We start from the raw sequence: 25,109 nt of genomic DNA, 5'->3' as shown, positions 1-25,109 counted from the left end.
TGAATAGGTATTTCCAGCGAATATGTTCAACATCTAGCTATAAAAAGAATCGACTATTCGTGCGGTAAAAGAAACCTTTAATAAGAATCGATTCAAGGTGAATTTAATATCTATTGAGGAGTGGGACTTGGCATGCAATATATCGTTAGTATAGTATAGAAAGGGCGTAAGCCACATCGGCGCTGTAATAAAAAAAGCCGTAACTAACTAAAAATCCAAAATTCACTTCTTGATTGATTATGATGCATTTCATCGAATCATAATTTCCCATATTCTTTTTTTGTAAAGACAATTTTTACGGGGTGCGTTTTAACAAAATAACAAGACTTTAAACTAATTCGGCGGGCAGCCACGACTTTCAAAACAGAATTTTCTTCGAAATTTTCATTCCTAGAAAATAACTATTTATTTGCCATATCTTCCTATTTAGAACCTCGCTATAATATAAGCACACATTTTCCTAACCAGGCACCGAAGAAAGGATTAAAGATGAATTACAAAAACTAAAATCGAAAAATGCTGATGACGATAAAGGTTTAACGACCTTTCAAGAAACAGGCTGTAACCCTTTTCTTTATTTATGCTTTCAATAAAGGCATTTCCCAAAAAATAATACAATAATTTAGTTTTAAGTTTTTGAGATGCTCATTCCAACCTATGTTCGAATCTATTTAAACTCTTAGATATTTAAAAGTATCAACTTTTTTTATTAAGACATTGTTGAGAACAAACCCTGAGAGGTCATCCTTGTCTGGTATTGACTTGTTGTTATTGAATATCCGGAAATTTGTTTTAGCCAAGTACTAAATAAAAAATGGTGTGGTAACTATCACCCCTTGGCAGTCGTGAGAAAACATTTGAGAGCATAAACACTGTGCCGTTAGAAAAAAAAAAAAAAACGATATAAATTGGAAAAGATCCTAACAAAAGATGAAATAACTGCTTTTACACATATTGAATTAATGGTATAATAACTTTAATAAAAATTTCGTTTCAGTGCCTACCTTTGTATCATTTTTACGAGACTTGGAATCACCTTATGAGGTTAAGGACTACATTCGGATGTATTTGGGTAAGGACTCTCTTTATTATTAAACATTTATGTATTTCAACTTACGTGAAACTAGTATTTTTGTTTTATAACATATCGCACACTAAATGCAAAGGGTTCACAACTCAAAATTTTCTAAAATCGTCTTTGTACCATATATAAGTTCACAAAAAACAAAACTAAGTAATGCAAAAATCAGAAACCGTAACGATTATGCGTTCTAATTAAATCATATATATAAATAGACAATCATGTTTCCTTTACACCTCTTTTACGGCTAAACTATACGTCTAAGGGATAAACAATAATGTATCATTAGAAAGTTAGTTTAATGTTGGTGTGCAAACAATTTTAAATTAGTTGAACATAAAGCGAAACAATCAATTCAAGAGTGACACCAATACCAATGGCATACATGTATATGGTTGGTCCGGAAATGCCTCCTAAATGTATGCTTTAATATCGATACTGAATTACAGAAACGTGCTAAGCAGCAGTTTAGGAACAAGGTTTATGTATGTACATTAGACTGCATTACCAAAAAAAGTTGCGGGTTTTCCGCCGGAATTACAAAATTTATTATATTTTAAGACGTTCACCAAAATATTTGGGAAAAATATTAAGATTTAAGTGAGCTGGACCGATTTGAAAATACCTCCAAAAATTAAGTTTTCTATGAATAAAAATAGTTTCGTAAAGAACTTTTTGAAAAAAGTCCCCTCAGATGACACAACAGATTAAGCTTAAAAAATCTGCATAAAAATATTTAAAAATCTTTCAACGGAATCGTAAGAATGAGATTTTTGATGCTGTTTTTTTTACTTTTTTCAAAGTTTGATTTACGAAAAACTTGAAAAGCTGGGCTAAAACTGTTCTGATATAGACTTATGGGATCTCAGTAGAAAGGTATTTTCACGCTGTTTTTATTTCTGTCAAAAAAAAAAATCATTCGTGTCCCAATTTTTTTTTTTCAAATACCAACACATCTTAATTCATCTTTGAATGACGTTCGTTCATCCTACCTTTCCCTTTCATCCTTTGAATGAGTTTATTAGCAAAGAAATAAAAAGGGTGAGAAAATACCTTTGCACCGACAGCTCTTAAGTCTAAATCAGAAGAGTTTAGGATCAGTTATTCAAGTTTTTTTTTATAACAGTCTTTGAAAAAAGTTAAAAAACAGCATCAAAAATCTCATCATTGATTCCGATAAAATTTTTAATTTAATTTTCTTTAAATATTTTTATGCAAATTTTTTACGCTTAACCCGTCTTGTCATTTGAGAGGATCTTTTTAAGAAACTATTTTTATTCATAAAAAACTCCATTTTTGGAGGTATTTTGAAATTGGTCCAGCTCACTTAAATCTTAATATTTTTTCGAAATATTTTGGTGGACGTCTTAAAATATAATAGATTTTATAATTCCAATGGAAAAATAGTACCGATTTTTTTTGTATGGGGAGTGATGCAGTCTAATGTACATGAATAGATTAAGACTCAAACAAGGAAGAAGGTAAAGTTGAGTATGTAGAAGAAGAAAGAAATAAATGCAGAGATTAGAATAAAAGTAAAGAAACCTAAACATAAAGAAAAAGAGGAAGTTAAATTTAAATACTTAACATAATAGCAAATGTGTGAGTGAATATAGAGATAAAGGAGAGAATATGAATTAAAGTCAAGGAAGTGATAAATATAAATGAAAAGATAAAAAAAGGGCAGAGACAAAGATAGACACAAAAAAGAGAAAAAGAAAAAGATAAAATTGACGAATGGCATGTTAAGTATGTTGGTTGTGTTGTGATGTTTTCTTTCTTAAACGGAGGGGGGAATCTTCCAGAGATGTTACGCACGATTCGTTGTTGTTGTTGTAGCGGCACTACTAAGCCCCGCCTGTTTCGGGTCAACTTTTAATCATTATCGTCAAGCTCAACTAACGGTATGCCCAGGAAACGAGCTGTTTCGATGGGGTCGGACCAAAGGGAGAGGGGTGTTAGTTGAGTCGGATTGAGCTGGCATGTGAAGAGGTGGTTGGTGTCGTGGGGGGAGTCTCCACATGCCGGGCACTCATTTGGGATGTTTGGGTCGAGTCTGGACAGGTAGCTGTTTAGGCGGCTACAATATCCAGACCGTAACTGAGCCAGAGTAACGCGGGTCTCTCTAGGTAATTGAAGCTCCGTCTCTTCCACAGGTGGTGATTGGGCTCCGATAACGACATTCTTAGGCCGGGAGTCGAGGTAGGTGGAGACTGACTCCCTATGAATGTCGTTAATCGCTTGTCTGTACGTCATTGGGTCCAGTGGTTGGTCTGTGTGCGTCTGGACTGCGTCCTTGTACACGAATAGGTGCCCCCTGACGTGCCTGGGCGGAGGCTCCTCCTCCAGCAGTGGTCTGTCTGGGTGTGTTCGCTTCTATGACACCCCACCAGAAACTGCTTACAGAGCATTTTGTTGTGTTCCCTTACGGGGAGCACTTGGGCCTCGCTGTGTAGGTGGTGCTCAGGCGTCATCAGAAGGCACCCAGTCGCTGTCCGGAGTGCGGCGTTCTGACAAGTCTGTAGCTTCGTCCACTGCGTCCAACTAGTCCCCGGTGACCAAACTGGCGCTGTATAATTTAGAACCGGCCGGCCAATTGCCTTGTATGTTGCCAACAACGTTTCTTTGTCTTTGCCCCAAGTGCTGCCGGCGAGCGACTTGAGGACCTTGTTGCGGCTCTGTACTTTGTTGACAACTGCGGTTGTGTGCGCGGAGAAGGAGAGCAGGCTATCAAAGGTAACAAAGGTAAGGTTGTTCACCGTCGGTATAGGTGTGCCGTCGACGTGAATGCCTAATTCTAGCCTGACCTCCTTCGTCCAGGTGGTGAAGAGGGTCGCCGTTGATTTCGTTGGGGAGAGGGTTAGGCTCCTTGCAGTGAAGAAGCGAGAAAGGCTGGAGAGATAGCCGTTTACTTTTGAGCAGAGGTCATCAATTCCATTCCCAGACGCCAAAATCGAACAATCATCAGCGTACGAGATCAGGGAAACTCCTTCAGGAGGCTGGGGGAGTTTCGAGATGTAGAAGTTAAAAAGTAAGGGGGAGAGAACACCACCTTGTGGAACCCCTTGTTTTATTCTTCTTGGTTTCGAGGTTTGATCTCTGAAGATTACTGATGATTGTCGACCACTCATATAATTCGCCGACCATCGCTTCAGTCCCTGTGGGAGAGAGGAGGCCTCAATGTCTTCTAGCAGCGTGGAATGGAAGACGGTGTCAAACGCCTTTGACAAGTCCAACGCTACTAGGACAGTTCTCTCGCAGGGGCGGTTACGATTTAGGCCACGAGTTATCTGGGTGTTTATGGTGTTAAGTGCTGTTGTTGTGCTGTGCACTTTACTGAAGCCATGCTGATGTTTCGCTGGGGTTAGGTGGCAGGTGATGTATGGGAGCAGCAGGGACTCAAGTGTCTTCGCGACCGGGGAAAGGAGCGTTATCGGGCGATAAGAGTCTCCTCTGTTGGCGGGCTTCCCCGGTTTCAGCAGTGGGACCACTCTCCCTGATTTCCACACATCAGGAATGATGAGAGTGGTCATAGACAAATTGAGGACCTCCGTGAGGTATGCTACTCCCACAGGCCCCAAATGTTTCAACATCAGCATACAGATTCCGTCGGGTCCAATGGCTTTGGAGGCTTTCGCCTTCCCGATGGCCCCCTTCACTTCACCGCTGGTGAAAACAAGTGGTGCATTGTTTTTGGGCAGTTTGTGCAGCCTCCTGGTCACTCGACGTTTGGCCTTGTCTACCGAAGGATGCAGTGTGAATTGCCCACTAGAATAGTTCGCGCATCGGGTCCGACGAAGCGTGACCTTCGAATGAGATTTCCACTCTGTCATCACGCTTCGTCGGGTTGGACAAGGACCTCACGGTTGACCAGAGCTTACTCACACCAGAGGTGAAGTTACAGGCCTTCAAGTGCTCTTCCCACTTTTTCCGCTTATGTTGATTTACCAGTTGCCGAATCTCCAAATTAAGGTCCCTCAAGCGAGGGTCCCCGGGGTCGACCTGGCGTAGGTGGTCGCGCTCATTTGCTAGTACAGCTGCTTCAGCCGGGAAATTTGGGCGGACTTCCGCGATACGTCCGGACGGTATGAAGCGGGCTGCTGCGGCAGTGACTACCCTGCGGAACTGGCGTTCGCCAGCATGTACGTCTGTGGGTGTGGGGAGGGCGGCGAAGCTGCTCTCGGTAACTTCCNCAGCCGGGAAATTTGGGCGGACTTCCGCGATACGTCCGGACGGTATGAAGCGAGCTGCTGCGGCAGTGGCTACCCTGCGGAACTGGCGTTCGCCAGCATGTACGTCTGTGGGTGTGGGGAGGGCGGCGAAGCTGCTCTCGGTAACTTCCGCGAAGCCGTTCCAATCAGCTTTGTTGAAGTTGGTGTAGGTTCGGTGATCCGCGGGAGCAAAGTCGGTGGGCTTATTGATCGAGATGATTATGGGCAGGTGGGGTCTGATGCTAACGTTAGCATAGGTCGCCATGATATGCTATTTATCAGACCAGCGCTAGCAATTGTTAGGTCTGGCGAGCTGCTGCAGCTGCCCACAATCCTGGTGGGGGCGTCGTCGTTCATGGTGCAGAATGTCGAATCGTCTATCTGCTCAGCCAAAATGTTTCCCCTCCGATCATTGGCCAGGCTTGAATGCCAAAGATCGTGGTGCGCATTGAAGTCACCTACTACCAATCGGTTTTCGCCTCTGAGTAGCGCACCTATGTCAGGGAGATATTCAGCCGGGCAGCAGGTGACAGGGGGTATGTACACGTTAAATATTTCGAGCTCGACATCGCCTGAACGGACAGCTATGCCCTGACATTCTAGGGTAGTGTCCCTTGGGTCGATGTCTTCGATGTATTACGTCGCAAGGCGTAGCTTTGCCAATTGGCTCTTCCCATAGGCCTTTCTGGCCTACCTCTTGTTCAGTCTTCTATTATCGCTACTGCGCTGCCGCTCTTTCCTTCTCAGTTCTCGAAGAACTATAGCGGACCACGCTTTGACTCTATTCCACACCATTCTAGATTGCATCATGTGGCGCGCAATATATTCTGGCGTCACTCGATCGTTTATCAGCTTTTCTAGGTCGGCGTCATACTTCGTACAGGAAAAGAAAATGTGCTGCACGTTCTACTACCGCAGAAAGAACACTCTGTCCCGTCATCGTGTCCGTACTTGTTCAGATATTCTCTAAAACAGCTGTGCCCCGTCAGAAACTGCTAGATAGTAATCAGTCTCGCCGTGTTTCCTCTCAACCCACGCTTGAGCGTTACCGATTAACCTGTGCGTCCACCTTCCTTTCGTCGTCGCATTGCAGCGTCTCTGCCACTCGTTTAAGCTAGTCTGTCTTTCTTCTCTCCGTTCTTCAACTGTTAGTCGCCTGCCGATGTTTCTTGACTTGTCGAAAATTCTCTAAGTTCCATGGCCATTATATCTGGTGGCATGATGTTCGCTATGACTTCAACGGCCTCGTGTGATAGCGTGCGGAACGCACTGACAACCCTGATAGCGTTTAACCGGGTTGTCGTTGTTGTTGTTGTAGCGGCTACAACAACTCGCCCAGATCGGTTGATAATCTCAGTCGTTGTCGTCAAGTTCCACTACGGCAGCCCTAGGAAGCGTGCAGGCTCTATCGGGTCGGTCCACAAGGACAAAGCCGTTAGGGTTGTCGTGTTTTCCGGGCATGCGAAGAGATGTTTCGAGTCATGTGGGGTCTCTCCGCATGCCGGACACTCATTTGGCACATCCTCATTCAATCTACTTAGGTAAGAGTTTAAACCTGCTGCAGTAGCCAGAGCGAAGTTGGGCTATTTTCGTTCGTGTCTCCCGAGGCAGATGAAGCTCCGTCTCGTCTATGTCCGGTGGTGGTGTGCCTAGAACGGCATTCACAGGTCTAGAGTCTACATAACTCGAGACTGACTCCCTGTGACTGCCGTTCAGGGCCGGTCGGTAAGCTGACGGGTCCAGAGGCTGCTTGACGAACCTCTGGACTTCGTCCGTCAGTTCATATAGATGCCTCCTGACGTGCCTAGGCGAGGGCTCCTCTGCAAGCAGCTGTCTGTTCGGGTGGCCACTTCTGTGGCTCCCGATCAGAAACTGCTTGCAGAGCATTATGTTGTGCTCCTTTATAGGGAGCATTTGTGCCTCGTTGTGGAGGTGATGTTCTGGCGACATCAGGAGGCATCCTGTCGCTGTCCTGAGTGCGGTGTTCTGTACAGTCTGTATCTTCGTCTACTGCGTCCTACTAGTCCCCGGCGACCACACTGATGCTGCGTAGTTTAAAACCGGCCGGCCTATTGCCTTGTATGTTGCCAGCAAGGTTTCTTTGTCTTTGCCCCAAGTACTGCCGGCTAGCGACTTGAGGACCTTGTTGCGGCTTTGTACTTTATTCAATAGCGGTTGCGTGCGCAGAGAAGGAGAGCAGGCTGTCGAATGTTACTCCGAGTATTTTAGGATTATTCACCGTCGGAATTGGTGTGTCAGATGTCTGGAATGACGAGAGTGGTCATTGATAGGTTGAGAACCTTGGCTAGATAGTCTGCTCCCGCAAGACCCAAATTTTTCAGCATCAACATGCATATTCCGTCGGGTCCCATGCTTTTGGAGGCTTTCGCCTTCCCGATGGCTACTTGAACTTCACCACAAGGGAAAACAATAATTCGAAAAGGAAAAACAATTGCCAATGTCGTTTATAAAAAGAACGAATAAGAGATAGAGAATAAGAGAGAACAAAACGCTCCCCTGTGGAACACCAAAAGAGGCAACGAAGTAGTCCGCGACTACGCCATCAATCGAAACAACACAGCGCCGATTGGACAAGTAAGAGGTGATCCATTTGGGAAGAGACGAATGGAAGCCTAGGCAAGCTAACTTATTTAACAGAATCTTGTGAGATACTCTATCGAACGCCTTAAAAAAGTCAGTATATATGCAGTCAACTTGCGAACCGTCAGAAAACGATGAGATGCAAAAATCACTGAATACCATTAAATTGGAAACTGTCGAGCACCCGGATACAAATCCATGCTGCCTTGGGCTGATTCATGACTTTATCGCGAAATAAATTTTGTGTTGGACGACACTTTCAAAAAGTTTGGAAAAGATTTATAGTTTCGAAATTGGCCTTTAATTCCATAAATTATTTTTACTACCATTTTTGAAAAGAGGCGTAATTGTTGTTATCTTCCAATTATTAATAAAGTTACCCGAGGAAAGTGATTTATTAAAAATTAATTGTAAAGGGTACGACAACGCTGGGTGCCCCTTTAGTAAAAGACCCGACAGACCGTCAGCGTCTGAATGCGAAGAAGACTTGAGGGAAAGTATCGCCTTCATAACTTCGTCAGAAGAGTATTGCAAGGTCCCCAGATTAACCGAAGAAAATCGGGTTAGCTTTAATATTCTGCTTTGCATTCCGAACATATCTTTTGTAAAGCAGGTTATTTGATGACTTAAATTCCTTGTGGTAGTGCTGAAATTTTACAAAGAATGATTGAATGTTAGTTGACCTGAACTTTTTGAGATGTTTGTTTTTAATGTTTTTCAATTTCATTAAATCTCTATTTTGCCACGGTGATTTGTATGGTCGCTTCTTTTTCACAGGTATGTTATTCGATTTAAAGGTTGTATAGCAAATGTGAGTATCCAAGTCCATAAGTAACTAGCATCAGAAATCGGCGAAATGCATTTTGATATACAAGAATCAATGTTGTCACTTATATATATAAGGTCTGACAATCTATTTAAATCAATAAAAAAACAGTTAATGTGTTTTAGATTTACACTTACGAAACTATCTATAAAATAAGATTCTAGATTTGTGGCAATGTTATTAGGTATAAGACTAGAGCTGGTAGAGTTACTGCACCATTTTATATTACAAAGGTTAAACTCACTCAGAACACAAATATGGTTGTCATTTAGGTCCAGAGATGTCGCAATTACATTATCCACGTGAGTTTTGTATAGTTCAAAGTTACTGTTAGGCGGAATATAGGAGGCCATTAAATACAGAAAACTATGTGATTTCATTCCTTTAATGCAAACGCAAACTTGATCTAGCAAAGAGTCACTATTACTAAGAATAAAAAAAGTTGCACGAAGTTTTCGTTTAACGTCAATCAGCACACCGCCTCCTCTTGAACAGCCCGTTTTCCCGGAATCCACATCATACAAGTTTGGATCGAAGAATTCACTATCGTAGAAATCAGACTTCAGCCAGGTCTCGACCAAAGCTTACTCACACCACATGTGAAGTTGCAAGTCTTCAGATGCTCTTCCGGGATCGGCATGACTAAGGTTGTTACGCTCAGCCACTTCAGCATGGAAGTTTGGAGAGGGTCCGTTATGCATCCTGGTGGTACGAAGCGAGCTGCAGCAGCAGTGACAACCCTGCGGAACTTACGTTCACCTAGGTGAACGCCGGTTTGTGTGGGGAGCGCAGCGAAGGTGCTTTCAGTAAATTCCGCGAAGCTTTTCCAATCCGCTTTGGTAAAGTTGATATAGGCCGGTGTTCCGCGGAAGAAAAGTCCGCAGGTTTATCCGTCGAGATGACTATGGGCAGATGGTCTGATGCCAAGGTCAGCATAGGTCACCATGATACGCTGTTTATCAGACCAGACCAGCAGCCCATAATCCTGGTGGGTGCGTCGTCGTTCATTGCGCAGAATGTAGAATCGTCTATCTGCTCAGCCAAGTGTGTTCCCCTACGATCGTTTGACAGGATTGGATGCCAAAGATCGTGGTGCGCATTAAAGTCACCAACTACCATACTGTTTTCACCTCTGTGGAGCGCACCTATTTCAGGGTGATATCCTGCCGGGCACCTGTAACAGGGGGTATATAAACGTTAAATATTTCGAGCTCGACATCGCTTTACCGGATAGCAATGCACTGACATTCTAGGATGGTATCCCTGCGGTCGATGTCTGCTTCAATAAGACGATACTGCACGGTGTGGTGCGTGATGAATGCTAAAAGCTTAAACAGACGGCAGCGTCGGACTTAATCCGGATCAACTGCCGTTTATTCCCGAGTTGATCCGGATCAACGCTGGCGTCTGTTTATGCTTTAAGCTACCACCATTATTCTGCTCGCGATCTCGACGGTGCACATTGTATCCGGCGCAATTCAACAATGTTGAATTGCTGTGCAACTTCTTCTTTTGGACCGCAGCTATCAATATTCCATGCCTTCCCATGAAGACGGTTATCTCCTCGATCTTGCTCTGAAGTCCGTTACAGTTGAATTGAAGGAGCTTCGTGTGGTTCGGGAGAGGTGTTATGTGGGGGTGAGGGATGTGTGTTGCCTTATCGCCTTGGGCTGTGTGCGCTGTTGTGGAGGATGCCGCCCTGTGGTGGTGGGTGGCGTCGCACATAGCTGGGCGATAAAGATTACGATTACTAAACGATTAGGATTGCAGTAATCCCTACAAGATAAAAAAACAAGATTACGATTACAGTAATCCTTCATCGAACGAACTCAGGTAACGATTACAGTAATCGTAATTTTAAAAAAGTTAAAATTACGATTACTGTAATCGTAATCCAAGTTCGTTCGAGGAACGATTACTTTAATTGTAATCCTGTACTTTCTGTTATAAGGATTTAGATAAATACAAAGTACCCTCATATTATCCTTAAGCGCGCATTTATATTCCGCATATTTATAGAATTACTTCGTTTAACATTGCCCAAAAAAATCGAATTAGAAAATTTGTAAAATTAAAGTTATTGTAATCATTCATCGAACGAACTTAGATTACGATTACAGTAATTGTAATTTTAAAAAAGTCTAAATTACGATTACTGCAATCGTAATCTAAGATGCCTTCGATGAACGATTACCGAAATTCTAATTTAATAATTTTTGAAATTGCGGTTAAAATAATCTATTACCCATGTAATCCTTATCGCCCAGCTCTGGGTAGGATGAGTGCCTTAATTGGGTCTAAAGGCTTGTGAAAGATGACAGGCGAAAGCGTTTGCTTTATCCTTATCATTCCTCGCCCAGCTTCCGTTCTGAGTACGTAATGGTGCTTCTCAAAGAACGGGCCTCTTCGCATGCTTCAGTTTTCGCCAAAGGGACAGTCAGCCTGTTTCGAGGCACACAAGGACTGGAGGATCGACTGCATACTTCTTTTTTTTCCGTCTGCAACAAAATACGTAATTCCTTTGTACACGCATTCAGCTCCTGTTTAAGCTTTGGAGAGCGAATTATTTGCCATTCCCTTCTTAATTTGCTCTTTTTACTTATTAAGTTAAGAATGTTTAGGGTGTGCACGCCAGGGTAGTAAGAACTGCGATGTTTCATAGAAGGATTTGGTGTTGCATTTTCTGCGGCCTTAACTATTATATCAGTGAGATCTTCAGCTGCCTTGTCGATATAATTCTAATAAGAATTTGCGGGTCAATGTTCGGACCTGACATACTTTTTCAGCGCAAGTCTTAATACTCCCGGAGAGTTTGTTCTCCGGGAATCTGTTTCTCCCGAGAAAGAAATCCTCCACTAATTATTTCCGGGCGAGTAACATTTTCCCGAAAATTTGAAAAAAGTAAATTTGAATTTCGAAAAAGCTGTTAGGCACTTTTTTGACACCTCAACTCCGCCCTTTAATATAAAAAATCGTCAGGGAATTTTTATTCATAATAGGAGGAAAGGGAAAAAAGATAAAACTCCCAGGGAGTTTTTGTTCAGAATCGGTCTGTTTGTATTTTAACCAGTTTGTGTGCTTATTTGTAAGATTTTTTTTTTGGTTTTCTTCATAATTAAGAAACATTGATAATGTTATGAGGCAGGGAGAATGATCTGAAGAGAGATCACATAATGCTTCTGTATTAACTTGGTGTCATCAAACTAGACCCTGCTACAATAAACTTACTGCCAAACTTTAGGAAAAAGTCATCAAATTGTTTTTCTGTTATGTTATGACGAAGGGGGGGGGGGGCNTAGCAGATACGGTAAGGCCACCCAAGTGGTCATCAATGTGTATTGCAGTATTATGAATGAACTCATCACTTTGCGATTCTAATTCATTGAGATATAAACTGGACAATCTCTATAATTAGCAGTGTGATTTCCACCGCAGTTACTGCACTTTTTGGATTGCGAGTCCATTTTTGGTTTCCCACGTTCTTTAGAAGTGTGTAAATCCTCACATAACACAGACACCAGGTAAGGTGCAGTACCAACGTGTGTGACCAAATTCACTTCCCCTTTCTTCAGGTTATGAAAGTCGGGTTCTAGCTCTATTTTGAACATCGGTTGAGTGATGTTTTCTTTATTTTTGATGTTGAAAGCATTGCGCACCTTAAAACCTTCTTCCCTAAGAGCATTTTCTATCTCTTGTGAGTTAACGCTGGACTCGATGCCTTTTATGACAACTTCTAGTCCTCGACTACTTTTAAGTTGGTAGGTGTAGTAAGATTTCTTACACTTATTAAACTGATTGGTAAATTTACGAATGATATCTTCGTTTTGAGCCTGAATTTTCACTTCGTGTATATTACCCTTTTTAGTAGGAACTACATGAAAATTATTTTTCCCTACTAGTTTCAGTAGTGGATCTACCAGAGCATTAGAACTTTGTTCTGGTAGATAAATAGGTGGAGGCTTGTATTTTTTAACTACCTGTTGGTTAGAATCATTACTCATATCAGCGAGAATACTAAAACGATTATTCTCCGCCGATGTAGATGTACCTGAAGTGACTACTTTCAAAATTTTATTTTTTGGATTTGTTTTCCATTTTTTCGGGTGTGCGCTTTCGCTTTATTAATATGTAGCGATCAAACCCACTCTAAATAGTACCATTTTTTGCTTTATTTGCTTCTTTGTTTGTTGCCCTCGGAGTATTAAGGCGGATTCACCGTTCGTGTCCGGACACTTTTTGTTAGTAATTTTACGCGTTCTTTCCCACCTTGTCTCACTGAGAGCGCGACAAAAATGTGCTGAACACTCTTTGCTCGAATCAAATTGATCGTAATTTTCTGTTCGAACGACTTGATGATTCGGGTTGCCGCATTCTCCTTTATATGTGTTTGCAGCGAATTGCATGTGTTATTTGCCCTCAAAATCGTATGTAGGCAACAATATCATAAGCTGTATGCTTCAGAACAAAATAAAATGCATAGTTGCCAACTTGGTACTTTAAGCATTAGATTTAGTGCTTTTTGAAAATTAAAACGCCAAAAATAATGCTTTAGTGCCTAGTGTTTTTTTCTAAACTCAAATTTCTCATAGATAATTAAAACATAAAATTATTTGAAATTTTTAAAGCTGTGGCGGCACTTAATTTACAAGAATATACAAATTTAAATGTACTAAAATAAAGTTGCAAACCCACGTTTTAGTTAAATTGTATTCGCGTTGAAAATGCTAGTACGCATGTAAATTATTTATTTCTTTTCTAGTTATTTGTACATATTTTGATTGATTGCACAGTTCGACAAATTTTGACTTTTACCACCTGAGTAAAACGCTGAATTGCTGTAGCACGTGAGATATCCTAACCTCAAACAAATTTTTTTTTTCTACTTAGGGCATCAGTTAGTATTACTCTTCCCCTTTAAAATTCATTTTAGTTTGTTGCGATGCAATTTTTCTTTCTCGAGATATGTATACCAGTTTTAATGTGCAGTACTTCGGTATTACTTCGTAAAGTTAAATACAAACTGTTCTGAAAAAATTATAATTTGATAAAAAAAATTTAGTGCTTTTAGTGTGATAAAATCCTTTTTCTTCCAAGTTTTGGTGCTTTTTGAAACTCAGAAGTTGGCAACACTGATAAATGTGCCGAACTGAACGGTGAACCGTACTTCAGCAGCCTCTCCGGCAAAAATGTTTTGAGAGCAAATAAAAAGTTGTCCGGACACGAACGGTGACCCGCCTTTAGTAGCGGCTGCTACGTTGTTGTCCGCATTGATCACTGCTGGTAGGGTTCGAACAATACTATCGATATTGAGTAAGCATCGATACTGAGGGTATACAAATTAGTACTTTAATACTCGATACCGAATACTTAAAAAAACACACTTATTAAATTTTTCTTCCATTGGCAACCCAATTTTCTTTGCTTATATGGATTACTATCATTAAATTTTGTCCATCACTTAAGATAAACTGAAATTTCGTGTAGTCTGTTGCATAACATAAACCAAATAAGTTAAAGTTTAATAGCTTTATTCATAAAAAATAAAGTAGATTTAAAGATCTTAATAAAATGACATTTTCATACATTTTTCAGTTTATAAAACCTTTTTATTTTTTATGAATAAGGCCATAAAACTTTACGCAAAGTTCACGAAAATGCAGAATTTTTAGAAACTTTTTGGGTAAAAGAAAGTTTTGTAAGTTCTGCAATGAAACAAAAACAAATATTTAAAATTTTTTTTGTTTTAATTTCAGGAAATAAATAGATAAACGATTGAAGAATAAAATAATTTTAGTATCCCAAAAATCGTATTTTAATGAGGCCGATACTGAGTAGTATCGATACTTTTTCCCTGATACTTTTAGAGTATCGATACCATGAGCCCGATGCCAGAATGAGTACTCAGTATCGATACAAAAGTCTCAAATTTCGAATCCTAACTGCTGGAGAGCAAGATGGTGCTCTTTGCTTGGCTGCATCGGGTTTTTGTGATGGTGTGTTGCAGTATAAGAGTTTTCTTTAGCGTTGTTGTTGTTGGTTTTAGTTTTTGGGCTGCATGCAGTAATTGTCAAATATGCATTTCTTTTGTTTGTACGCTTTTGTAGGGGAGCGCCCTGGACACTCATCTCTCACTTAACTACCATTCTTATTTTGTATGTATTATTTATTTAGGTATTTTTCACGATCACGCTTTGATTTTTTATACTGTTGAGGGCAGTTCGCGACGACACAAAACTCGAATAATAGTTTAGTGTGTCTTTCGATGGTTAAATATTTTTAGTTACACGATAAATATGATTTTTTTTATGGAGCGAATAAAGAACACGTCCGTACTCAACCGCAACGTTATGAATTCCAATGTGGCTATGTAAATGTAAACCACATTTTTAGCTGCATTTTAACATGTCACGAAAATAACATCAGTGTTTTTATAAAAAACGACCAGCGCGACCTGTAAAAAAAAACTTAAAAAAAAAAAATAAAAATATTTAGATGTGGCGTTTATGAATTTCCACAAAGAGTGTTTTCTTGAACCACTCTTAACCACCACCCATAGTAGCGGATACAGAACTCCCCCTTGGGGAGTGCCTGTTACTGAGCATTTGTTCGATCCACTCGCATATGTCGTCAGATATTCCCACCAGGCGTTCGAACAATTGCTTCGATTGTAATGTTATTGAAGGCCCCCTCTATGTCGAGGAAGGCCGCCAAAGTGTACTGCTTGTAATGGAGTGATTTTTCTATGGGGTTTTTCTATGGTGGCAGTTTCAGTTGACCTGCCCTTAATGTATGCATGTTGAGCTTTGGAAAGCTTGGAATTCTCCAGAAAATGCCTTATTTGTAGTCTTTCCAATACCTTCAGCAGGAAAGATGTAAGACTTATTGGTCGGAAGTCTTTTGCTTTTTCGTGATTTCTTCTTCCAGGTTTGGGAATGAAGACAACTTTGACTCTTTTCCAGCTTTTCGGAATGTATGCCAAGCTTATACTGGCTTTGTAGACCCTTTCTAGCCACGATACCAGAGGTTCCTGTAATTTCTGGAGCATTATCGGTATGATACCGTCTGAGCCAGAGGATTTGTATGGGGAGAATTTATTTATAGCGAATCAAATTTTTTCTTTGTCTACGATTGAGTCGAGTATCTCTTTTGAGAGTTGCTGACAAGTTGTATGAGGCCATGTTTTTGGCCTCAATTCTGCCTTAATTCGTGTTTGTATGGCTCCACATTCATCTTTATTTTACATTCATATTTGTATGGCATTCACATTTTTGTTCTGTAGCACTCATTAAAAATTTTTCTAAGACTCGACCTGTGCTCCCTAAGCTCCCCCTTCCACCATGGAGGGGATTTTTTCCGTAAGAACGCTTACTGGTGTGGATTTTATAAAGGCTATGGCTAGAGTTTTTTCAGCTAATCTACTATGTTGTCTAGTTCTACAGCAGTTGTAATCTCATTTGATTTATTGCTATCTAGGTTACCTGACGTTAGCCTGATGAATTTAGGCCATATAGTTATTTTCGAATTCCGAAAGAAAGCGGTATTATATTTCGTTATTTTGTTTTTTTCCATTACTTAAAATTAAGTTTGTTTATTTTTTTTGTGTATTTTTTTGGATTTACATGCTTTAAAAAAATTATGTTAAAAGAAACTAAACTAACATTTACTTTTTTGCAAGTGTAATTTTCAAAATAATTTTTTTTAAATCGTAAAGCGCTTTTAAATTTGACAGTACTGCAATAAATTATGTTCCTTCCTTATTAAGAATCCGAGTTCAAAACCGAAAGCACGTCGCGCATTTTTAAATAAATTGGTTTTAAAAATTTCACTTTGATTTTAATTAAACACAAAAACATATATTTCTGGTTAAGTTTGATTCTGTTTCATTTCGAACTTGAACTGTTTATTATTTTAAGGTTGCTCAATGGGTAAAAAGCGGAATTAGTTCCGTCAAGGACTTTAAAATCTTTAGTGAGAAGCGGATTTAGTTCGAACAAGGATTTAAAAACTTAAGATATATCTTCAGTAGGAAAACGCGCTGACAATTTAAAAGACGTTTTTAATAGATTGTTAGTTTCATCAGATCATCTGATTACTTGCTCGCACTTGTTGCTAGTGGTCACAAACCGGTGATCTTTCTTTGCTGAAGCAATGGAGTTACTTAGTGGAACTAGAATCGAATAATATTAGTTTAACGAGGCGTGGATGGGATTTAGATTCCGACTGTGATGAATAAGTGTCACAGTTTTCATTATATAGTGCCTATTATAACTATAATACACCCATATATTGACAAGTTTTGACAATTTTTTTATTATTATTTAATTTAATTTTTTTTCATAAAAATATAGTTTATACCTTAACAAAAACCGAATAAATCTAAGATTAAAACTTCGTAAAAATACCGATGCTTTTAATTAGATATCTAAAAAAAAAAGAGTTCGTATTTTTGTAGCCCATTAAAGTGTTAATTAGAAGTAGCTAGGACATACCGCTAATTTTTGTCAATTTTTTGATGAAGGTGTCGGTCATTTTCTCCATGTAAAAAATCGTCGTACATACTACGTATGGAAAAACGTAAGTCCTAGCTGCTTCGAGTTTGCACTTTAATGTACTACAATTAAATGGGTTACAAAACTGCATACTTCAAATCCTTTTAATAGCGCTTATCATAACTATATGACACCCACATATTAAAAAGTTTTGATTATTTACTTTATTTTCATTTCATTTTTATTCATTTTTTTTTATAAAAATAAAGCAGATTTTTTATGTTAATTAATGTTTTTAATTAGATACATTACTTGCTTTTCGATATTATGCTTAATTTGTAAATATCTTTAAACTTAAAACATATGTTCATAAAAAATATGTTCATAGTCGAATCAAAGTTAAAACTAACAAGTAAGAAAGTCTAATTTCGGGTGGAGCGGAACATTAAATACCCGGCGCAAGTATTAAATATATGTTTTTTCACCTTTCCGAAGGCCACCGCTACATGGTAAGCCGGGGTGTATCAATTTTGAGTAAATTAGCATCCTTAAATTTCTAAAAATCGAAGTTTCAAGCATTTCTGAAATTTACCGTTATTTGAAAAGTGGCCGTAATTTTAGTCCGATTTCAATAATTTTCAACTTTTTGCTTTTATGTGGCAAGCACAGTAACCATACCGAGTTTTGTACAAATTGGTATAACGGTTACCGAGATACATATATGTGATCATAAGTGGGCGGTGCCACGCCCATTTTCCAACATTTTATCATAAACTTATTTCCTGGTAAAGAATTGTTGCAACCATCAATTTTGAATAGATTAGCTTTAATATTTACTGATTTATCGAAGATTTTGTATTTCTCTAAATTACCGTTATATGGGATGTGGGCGTGGTTATTGTTCGATTTAAAAACTTTTCAGCCATTTGGTACATTATACTAAGGCCAATAACTGTGCCAAGTTGGGAAGAAATTGGTGCAGCGGTTACCAAGATATACACATGTAACCATAAGTGGGCGTGGCTACGCCCATTTTTCAAAAATTTATAACATTCTTATTTTTCGTCTGAAAATTATTGTAAATATCAATTTTGAGGGAATAATCTTCAGTAGTTACTAAAATATCACAGTTTTCTTATTTCTGGAAATTACCGTTATATGGAAAGTGGGCGTAGTTGCAGTCCGATTTCGCCCATTTTCAATACCAACCTACCTTGGATAAATGGAAACCTACATACCAAATTTCGTTGTGCATAAGTGCGCTCGGGTATAAAAATAATTTCGACTGTTTTGACAAATTTGTCTTAAAAAGTGTTGTCAGAGAGCTGAAATTATTTTTACCTCCAACTTTGTTTTGACCATGCACATATCCCATTATGTTTTACATTGAAACTTAAATCTTTGTACCTATTTCCTATCTTTTACTATCTACATAGAGATCAGATGTAAATGACTTCCCTGTTTCATGCTCTTTCCTAGTGATTACAACAAATACACGTATTGTTACTGTTATTAAATTTTACCGCTTTTAACTTAGTTCTAAGTATTGCGAATACCTTGATAAAGCTATCCTCAAACAAAATTACTTGTTGTTCCTGATTATATTGTAACCTAAACGTACCTATTTTGAATAAAATTGGCTGGGGAAAGACTCATCAATACCGTAAGTCTAAAGTCGTAAAGGGGGTTATTCATAATTTGTATAATAATAAAATCAAATTATCTTAACATAAGACATTACAAAAAACTGGGTCACCAATGGGTTAATGCATGATCAATAATGGGTTAAGACGTACAAATTTACTCTTAGAAATCCAAAGAAGTCCATAGAAGCCTGGTCCGCGCATCTGATAACCCTGTATCCTCGACATCTGACACCATTTGTAGGATGGCTCTTAAAATTTAAAGTAATTTTTAATGTTTAAGCATAATAATTAACTTTAAAGCTCAGTTAGTCTAGACTGCACTTAATTTAACTTACCGTAAGAAATCATCAAAGGTTACTCAACACGTCAACTTAAGCCAGAAGCGGGGATATTTTGTTTTTGAACGAAAACGAAAATCTGGCAAGCCTAATTCTCTCACTGCTCTCAATTTCCGTAAGGCCCTAACTTAAGAATCTAAAACCTACAGGTTCTTACGTTTCTTACGGTAAGTTAAGTTTTAACTAACCGCCAACACAGTTTCTCATATAACAGGTTGGCCAAAAGATTGAGTTAAGTTAAGTTACGGAAATTAAGTCTAGACTATCTGAGCTTTTATTCACATTAACCCTTTACATTTTGACTTATTAATAATAATAATAATAATAATATACTACTACGACAATTTAATAGGGTTGAAGCTCGCCACGTGGTCCGTCCGACACGCTTGATCATAAATAGGTACGCGAATGCCTGTAGCTGCAGGCTGCAGAAGATTTTGATACGATACGATTCGCGAGTTTGAGTATAAAACTTATAAAAGTAATAATAGCGTAGCTAAAATTCCTAATCTTAATTCTGATTAGAAAAAACTAGCTCTTAAGTAAACTTGTAACTCTATCAAAACGTTAGTGGTATGAATCATGCGTGATCGTGAATGAGCGTAAGACATTTTTACAAATTCACGCGTGGCCGTGAGTGACGTGAGTCAAGGTCAAATCACACAATAACGCATGGTAGTAAATAAATTTTAATCAAGCAGTAGCAATTTACACTCATATACTGTGTTGCCAGAACTTTTTGGTCCGACCGGCTAAATTGAAAAAAAAAAAAACGGTTAAAATGTTTCAACTCAAATTAACATGTTTTATTTAAATAAATCACAAGTACAAAGACTAGTCAATTCTTTAAATTATTTTTGGTTAACAGAGTTTATACGTAGCTAATCTTTACATCACTCGTTAAATAAATCACAAAAACACACACTGATAAATTCATTACAAATTATTTTTGTTTAACAAAGGAAGCAGTCGTTTTACCTAGCTAAGCTTTACATCAGAAGTTATTTTTGCATTACTTAAATCAGGGGTGCATACGGGAGTCTCCGGTAGCTACTCGGCTTTCACATACAAGTCGTGTGTGCGCAGATAGCGAACTGTTGCGAGTTTGCGTTTGCTAGTGTATGTATACTAAGACAAAAATGTTGCGCTGGTATTGGTAGCTCTGTCGACGCTGTGCAACATTGACTTAAATATAAAAAAAAGAGATAAATTACAAACTTTTGGCGTTTTCTTTTCTATTAAATAATTTTGCCTTTTTCTATTGTAACATTTGCACTGGGTTACTTTTTGTCCTGTAAAATGGCTATATTAGTAGAAAGTATTCAACTTTTGCTTAGTCGGAGAGCAATATTTTGAGAAATAAACACGCAAAGCTGTAAAGTGCTCAAAAAAAACAGGGCAACATTATTTCGAGAAAAAACGCCATTAAGTTTTTCACAATTTCTTTTTAAGTTTTTCACAATTTCTCTTTAAGTTTTTAAGTTTTTCACAATAAAACTATTAAATTTTATTTTGATATCCATATATTCGAAACATTCCAGTTTTTTGAAGACCTGCTTACATGACTGTCAGAGAGCAACAATAAAGTATGTTGGCACCATGACCCAATTATTCACAGGTATTATCTTCCCAGAGAGTTTTGCTTCCCATCGAAATTCGTACTCTTTTATTCTAATTCGTTATTTTCTAAATAATGCGAGTAAAACTGCACACTTAAATCTAAGACATTCATAACAAGCGGTTGCGAAATTTGGCAAGTTGTGGCTATTTTTTACAACGCTTTTATCAACTTGCAATGTTGTGTTCCAGAAACTTTCAATGTTGTGGATCCAGAAACTTTCAATGTTGTGTTCCGACACCAAAGCAAAGCTTTGAAAAGCTCCTATAAAAAAGCATAGTGAATAGGGCGAGGTAGATGACATCTAGATGTCGCCCTTGTAATACGTTTGCTACACCGGAAATAGACGAGACGCCATTCTTTAAATAAAATTAATTGGTGCTCGTTTGTATGTACATACATATGTAAATGCATGTGTGTGCACCTTTCTATTAATATCGTTGAATTATTTTAATATCTATTGCAAAATTTTATTCAGACAGGACTAAAAAGTAGAAAATAAATAATATAAAAAAAACTTTTTAATATACAACGCTTTTATAAATGGACTAAAAAGTAGAAAATAATACTTCTCAGTCCCATAGAATTTGTTTTGATAACTTTTGATTTTGAAATTTTAGCAAAAGTCATTATAAACAATTTATGAAATTGAAAATGAAAAGCGTGGGGCGCATGTAATACACTTGAATTGATATGAAAAGTAATATATGTATGTATGTATGTGGGTATATGAATAACGACCGCTTAAAATCGATTTCAAAGTTCTACTTTCGCTGTAGAAATTTTAGGTCTACGTTATGTAGTTTGACTATTGTCAACTAAATCGAATGCTTTGTAAGTGAAGTGACTTGTGGACCACTTGAGGTATAGGTGGACCAGTTGGTAACCACTTTGGGACCAGTTGGTAACTAGTTCGTGGGACCAGTTGGTAAGCTGTCGGGGCCCCGTCCGGGAACCAGTTTGGGACTAGTCCGAAACTACTTACCTTCGGACCAGTTGTGGACCACTTGGTCTTTTTAAGCTCATGTGGCCGTTTTAAGGGGAATTCTTGGGCTCCTGCACTGCCGCTCGGGGTTTCTGCCTTCTACGGTGGTAATTTTGGGCCGGGTTGCCTGTTTTGGCGGATTGTTGTGCTGTGTGCCACGTATTACGTGTACCGGGTACCACTTTCTCGAGCGAATTGCTCTGGGGAACCTGTTGTGTGAGTTGCTGGCTTTTTGGCTAGACTTTGAGGAGGGTTTATACACGCATATCGGCGGAAATAGACGACACGCCATTTCTTTAAATAAATTTAATTGGTGCTCGTTTGTATGTACATACATATGTAAATGCATGTGTGTGCACCTTTCTATTAATATCGTTGAATTATTTTAAAATTTCAAAAATTCTAAAATTTCTAAAATTTCAAAATCAAAAGTTATCAAAACAAATTCTATGGGACTGAGAAGTATTATTTTCTACTTTTTAGTCCATTTATAAAAGCGTTGTATATTAAAAAGTTTTTTTTTATATTATTTATCTTTAGTTTATTTATTGTTTATTATTTTTTATTAAAATATAGCTGTTTACTTAAAAACACCATATAATTTCTAATCTCTTGTGAAAAAATTATGAAATTTCTGCAAAATTTCAACAAAATTTTTAATTTTTTCGTCAGCATCTTTGAAAAAAATATGGTTTCATACATATGTGGCCTATTCCATTTTTAACCGACTTCCAAAAAAGGAGGAGGTTATCAGTTTCGTCGGAATATTTTTATTTTTTTTTTATGTATGTTACCGCATAACTTTGGACCACGTCAACCGATTTCGATAATTCTTGCAACGGAAAGGTAGTGTCTCAGAGGTGGTCCCATACTAATTTGGTTTAGATCCGATCTTTGAATCATGAAATATATAGATATATATAAATTTTTTTAAGTCGGTTTTTTTTTTGCTAAAAATTACTTGTAGTTTAGTATGGTGCAAACTTGAGCTAGTTGGGACCTACCGTTGATTCATGACGGTGTTACGCATTTTTTCCATACACGGTATGTTCGAGAAGTTTTTTATATGGAACAAATGCAACAAAAAATTGCAAAATTCAAGCGTATGTTCTAGGTACTTTATTTAACTTTGCACTTTATTATACTAAAATGTTTAATATAGGGTTGTTTAAGGAGCTTTTAGGCCGGTTTAATAAAAAGCCAACAATGGTTCTTTTTCCTCCTACGCGTTTCGATGTTTTTCACATCTTCCTCAGGGAGTCTGGTGTTTATTGAAAACAAAACATAAAAAACAAAAAATTAGGCACACATGTATGTAAATAAAAATTATAAGAAGTACAATTCGTTGGTATAATAATTTTTATCTGCAAAACATAACTTACATTGAACATTAAAAAAAAGAAAAAATCATAAAAAACACACACTTATATAAACTTATTTATATTTAAGTGTACTTCCGCTCGTCTGTTCTCCTATTGAACATTATTGCTGTCCTGTATGCGCAATTTATATTGTCGACATCTTCCTTAAAATTCATTGCATTCTGGATTTTTTGTTGTATTCACAAACTTTCTAATATTAGTCGCGTCTATCTCTGTTCTCCACATCTAATATTTTCGCGTTTTCAAAGTCTGCTGTATGCCCGCTATTCGTTAGATGTTGTGCTAATGCAGTCGTTGTTTTCTTATTTCTTGCGTCGGTTTTATGTTCGCTTATTCTAATACCGAGAGCGCGCTTCGTTGTGCCTATGTACGTTTTATTGCATGCTTCGCTAGCTTTACCATTGCATTTGATTTCGTAAACCATGTTATGTGTTGGTTTTTGTTTATTTCGTTTTGTTTTTTTTTGCTAGAAATTCTATTGACCGTTCTATGTGGTTTGTGTGGAAATGTTATGTTTTTGTTTTGGATGATTTTTTTTATTGTTTTACTATCCGTTAATCCTTGTATATATGTGACGCCTGTGTTTCGGGTTGAGTTTTGAATTGCGCTGCCTTTGGGTTGTTTTTCGTTGTTGTTATCAACCTCTCAACAGCTTTGTGTGGATACCCGTTCTTATGCAATATGTTTCTAATTTTCCTGCTGTTGTCTTTTCTGAATTCCGGGTGACTTAAGGTGTAGATTTTGTTAATGAGGTTGATGGCTGTATTCTTCCACGGATGATTGGAATGATAATTGATCATTCTGGAGGATGCTACAGATTTCGCATACCAATTCGTTGTTATTACTTGTTAACTTGTTTCCGTCTTCTACTTCAGTGGTGAATTGGATTTTGCTGCTTTACGAATTAAAAACTTTTCAGATTTCTTCCACGTCATTTTTCCTTACGATAGCGAATATGTCATACTTATTTATGTATTTGATATATATGTCCTTAGCAGTGGTGTAGCCAGGATTTGGCTTTGGGGGGGGATGAAAAAAAATTTCCATCGATAACTTAAATCTGTGACACACAATGGCTAGAGGTGTCGCCTGAGTGCATTCTTTCATATATTTATGTATGTGCCAGTTTTACTGTTATATATTTTTTATCTACTCGTTTATTCCATGGGGTCTTCATGCTTTATTTAAATTAAAAAAATAAATTACTATACCGTTTTGAAAATCTGAAAATTCACCGCGGGAATTTTTGTATTCTCTTTTTGTCTTCGCCTTTTCGTTTTTGCCTATATAAGTTTTGAAAAAAGGTTTTGAACGAACCATTATATCACATTCGTAGGCAAGTTTTGAAAGAATATTTTCGATACTAAATTTTATTAAACCAAAATGTCGAAATCAGCTTCATATAGAAACAGCGTCATCGTTAATTAAGAAAGAGAGGGGCACCGAAATTGCGCATATGGAAACTGTGCATTTAGACATTATTTCGGTTTCAACCGAAACTGTGCATGTATGCTTTATTTCGGTTTTTACCATACGCATTATTTCGGTTTTAAACCGAAACTGTGCATGTATGCATTACTTCGTTTTTTTTCATATGCATTATTTCGCTTTTAAAACGAAAGTATGCATATGCATAATTTCGGTATTTTCTCATATGCATTATTTCGGTTTTCAACCGAAACTGTGCATGTATGCATTACGAAAAAACCGAGATAATGCATATATGCACAGTTTCGGTTGAAAACCGAAATAATGCATATGAAAAAAACCGAAATAATGCATATATGCACAGTTTCGGATAAAAACCGCAATAATGCATTTTAGAAAAACCGAAATTATGCATATGCACTCTTTCGTTTGAAAACCGAAATAATGCATATGAAAAAAACCGAAATAATGCATATATGCACAGTTTCGGTTGAAAACCGAAAT

At 38.0% G+C, this 25,109-nt stretch overlaps 1 protein-coding gene and 1 long non-coding RNA gene across 3 annotated transcripts in view; one reads left to right on the top strand and one right to left on the bottom strand.

Annotated features, from left to right (window-relative positions):
- The window catches only part of Gyf (GIGYF family protein Gyf), a 262,645-nt gene that overhangs the window by 90,883 nt on the left and 146,653 nt on the right, over window positions 1-25,109 (top strand). For both annotated transcript variants that reach the window (XM_017621818.1, XM_017621825.1), the window contains exon 5: window positions 998-1,072. In XM_017621818.1, the coding sequence (XP_017477307.1) occupies window positions 998-1,072 (75 nt within the window). The remainder of the gene's footprint in view (window positions 1-997; window positions 1,073-25,109) is intronic.
- LOC108367267 (uncharacterized) lies at window positions 2,339-19,364 on the bottom strand. Its single transcript, XR_001848226.1, has 3 exons — window positions 19,260-19,364; window positions 12,694-12,696; window positions 2,339-2,349 (listed from the first exon to the last, which is right to left on the bottom strand). It is a non-coding gene; the product is annotated as an uncharacterized LOC108367267 (long non-coding RNA).

The sequence above is a fragment of the Rhagoletis zephyria genome, unplaced genomic scaffold (assembly GCF_001687245.7).
Source record: "Rhagoletis zephyria isolate East Lansing unplaced genomic scaffold, Rhagoletis_zephyria_1.1 Rzeph_scaffold_00042, whole genome shotgun sequence".
Taxonomy (NCBI): Eukaryota; Metazoa; Arthropoda; class Insecta; order Diptera; family Tephritidae; genus Rhagoletis; species Rhagoletis zephyria.
The sequence above is the reverse complement of the archived record's forward strand: the minus strand, read 5'-3'. Positions and strand labels throughout refer to the sequence as shown.